General features: G+C 34.1%; 1 protein-coding gene across 1 annotated transcript; it reads right to left on the bottom strand.

Moving 5' to 3' along the window:
• Window positions 1-1,321: 1,321 nt before the first annotated feature.
• On the bottom strand, window positions 1,322-2,230 carry LOC118194586 (transcription factor Sox-14-like). Its single transcript, XM_035365752.2, has one exon. The coding sequence runs from the start codon at window positions 2,046-2,048 to the stop codon at window positions 1,335-1,337; it is 714 nt and encodes a 237-aa protein (XP_035221643.1). The 5' UTR covers window positions 2,049-2,230; the 3' UTR covers window positions 1,322-1,334.
• Window positions 2,231-3,006: the final 776 nt, after the last annotated feature.

Here is a 3,006-nt window from a genome sequence, read left to right as displayed (position 1 = left end):
AAAATAAAAATAATAATAAAAAAAAAAAAAAAAAAAAAAAAAAAAAAAAAAAAATGTTTTCATCAACCACAAGAATGCATTTCTTCAGTATTTTTCATTTGCTAAATAAGCACATAGAAATAAAGAAACATTTTTCCAAATTTCTTTCATATCATAAAAAAGTGGTCTGTTAAAAATTAACAAATGAGTTGTAATTTATCGTCTGCATCTAGAATTATTTAATTATTTTAACAACATTAACCTAAATTTAGTTTTAAAAATTTGCGTCTCTTTATTTTATGGAGTAATAAGTTAATTAATTAAACACTAAAAAATTTTAAATCATAATTTCTGAAACTATTTTTGTTCTAAAAAAATTATATTAGTTTTTAATTATTTTGAAATTCAATTAATTTAACTTCCTTTTTTCTTTTGGAACATATGAAACTCAGACCGTGCATTTACTTTATTATTATTTTTTTTTAATTTCATAAGCTTTAACTAAAATTAAAAGAAAAGTATACACGTTACAGAAATTCACATTATTATGACACTTTATGCACAAATAAATAAAGTATACTTCATTTCTAACCTAAGCTGCTAATCAAACTTATAACAAGAAAAACATATGTAAGATTAATGACATTTATTGCATCTCATGCAACTTAAGCATTTACAATTTACTGTTTCCGCAACTATTTGAATTAAGTAAAAATTTTATGTTGAAATAGTAGTCAGTCTAGACAAGAAAATTATGTTTTTTTAAAGAAGTGTTACGTCATTAATGAATTGTGACGTAAAATCTCACTCACTTTGTAATTAAAACATAATTTTTTTTTATTGCTAATCTCGTTTAAAAATAAAATTTTCAAATTATCTATGTTCATTCTAATTAACACTTTAGTTGATAAGAAAACCGCAGACTTTTTTTTTTTTTTTTTTTTTTTTTTATTATTTGAAATACGAATTTTGATTAAAGCAAATGCAATAATTATACATATTTTGTCATATTATGACAAAACATGCTATGGACTGCTCTTTAAATTTTAAGTCTTTATGTTTTAGTGCACAATGTACAGGATATATATTTTGCCTTGACCTCTGAACCTAAAATTCTAACTTTTAATTAACTGCCAATCTAAATTTATCACATTATTTTAAACACATAAATATAAATTAGTAGTGATATTTAGAATCAATATTCAAGAAATTTGAAACAAACAAGTGTGATTTCTAATTATAATCAAACGATGCCAAGATCGATTGACAATTGATTGTATAATGTATAAACATTACATTAGACGTATTTGTCAGTATATTTCTGATAGGGAAACTGTCTCACCTTGCTTTAGTTCTCACATTAAGGATGATGCCGAGATAGCTGGAGGTGATGGATATCTCCTTTCATCGGGTTTGAGAAAAAGATAGCTGAAGGGGCTTCTCAGATCTTGGGGCGGCGTCGGTAGGTAGGTGGGGGGACAACCGCACAGTCCATAAGGGCTACCGAAAGCCCTGGAATAAGATAGCGAAGAAAGAATGCTGCTGGCTGCGGCGGACGAATAAAGAGAAGTCGGCGAAGCAAGATATGGGCTAGTCGGCGAAAAGTCTCCATTCTTTTTCAGCTGCTCCCCTAGGGTGGAGCTGTAGTAAGGACTTGGAGCAGGCAGAGAAAGAGGAAAAGTCCTTGCTGTTGCCGCTTTCTCGCTGTCGAGGGGAGATCCGCCGAATGTATACCTTGTTAGGGGGTCCAAAGGAGGCAGGCTGAAGAAATGGCTCGTGTCCTTTTTCGCTGACGCGGGTTTCGGTTTTCGCCTCGGTCTGTACTTGTAGTCAGGATGTTCCTTCATGTGCAGCGCTCTGAGCCGCTTGGCTTCATCGATGAAAGGACGCTTTTCGAGTTCCGTCAACTGCTTCCATTCAGCTCCCAGTCGCTTGCTGATTTCGGAATTGTGCATTTTGGGATTTTCTTGGGCCATCTTTCGACGCTGACCTCTCGACCAAACCATAAATGCGTTCATCGGTCGCTTCACGTGGTCGTTGCTGCAAGTCATCTTCGTTATGTCCGCCATTGTGTAAAAAAGACTAGTCACAGCTCTTTTATCAAGCGACCATTATTTCTTTCCGCTTTTACAACAAATTCCTTTTATTATTCTTTTTGTTAACGCAGGATTTATTTTGTGACAAGGCAGCGATTACAGCGTACGCATGTCTCAACAAACCCGTCTGCATTGCCCCTCTCTCCGAAGTAGCTAAGATTTTGTCGTCCCACCTCGCTACCGTGGATGTAACGAGTTCTTTGAATGGTGCGTCAGCTGTCTGTCAAGCTCCTTAAGGCGGGGTGTAAGTTGGATCGGCACGCCTACAATTGATGTGCTCGGCGAGATTGGCCAGATGGCTAAAAAAGAACAGATTATTGGCTGGATCAGTGACGCTCAGAGACCGAAGCATCCTTGAGCACAGCGCCATCTAACGATTGAGGTAATATTCTCATACGTTTCGTTTTATTTTTCCCTCGCTGCTCTTCAACTGTCTAAATATCGCATAGAAAACGAGTTTGCGAAAGGTGATTTGTTTGAAAGGAAAGCATTCAGATGATTATGCGATTCGTTAATTTTTAACCATCGCCTGGTTTTAATTGTTTGTTTCGGCTCACTTAATTATAACTAAATTCTTAAACGAAAAAAAAAAAAAAAAAAAAAAAAAAAAATGATAAAAGTTCATTTTGAAAAAAATGCAAAAATGCAATTGAAACTCTTATTAGGAAAATATAAGTAAAATTGTTAATATAACATGGAGGGTGTTGATAACGTCAAAATTATTTCTGCAATACATTCAAACACTCTATTCTCAATATTTTGGGTATCATTTCTCAAAAGTATTCTACAATACCTCCGCCTCCTTTTGCTTCCATCCTTACAGCCCTACCAAGTCACGTGCCGGAAAAGGTATTAATTCAAAAGAGCTGGCAAAATTGCTTGAAGCGCGATAATTCAATAATTATCTCAATATTGGCATTGGTATATGTCT

This window comes from Stegodyphus dumicola, chromosome 6 (genome assembly GCF_044657685.1).
Source record: "Stegodyphus dumicola isolate Sdum_Otavi_A_Nest chromosome 6, ASM4465768v1".
Taxonomy (NCBI): Eukaryota; Metazoa; Arthropoda; class Arachnida; order Araneae; family Eresidae; genus Stegodyphus; species Stegodyphus dumicola.
The sequence above is the reverse complement of the archived record's forward strand: the minus strand, read 5'-3'. Positions and strand labels throughout refer to the sequence as shown.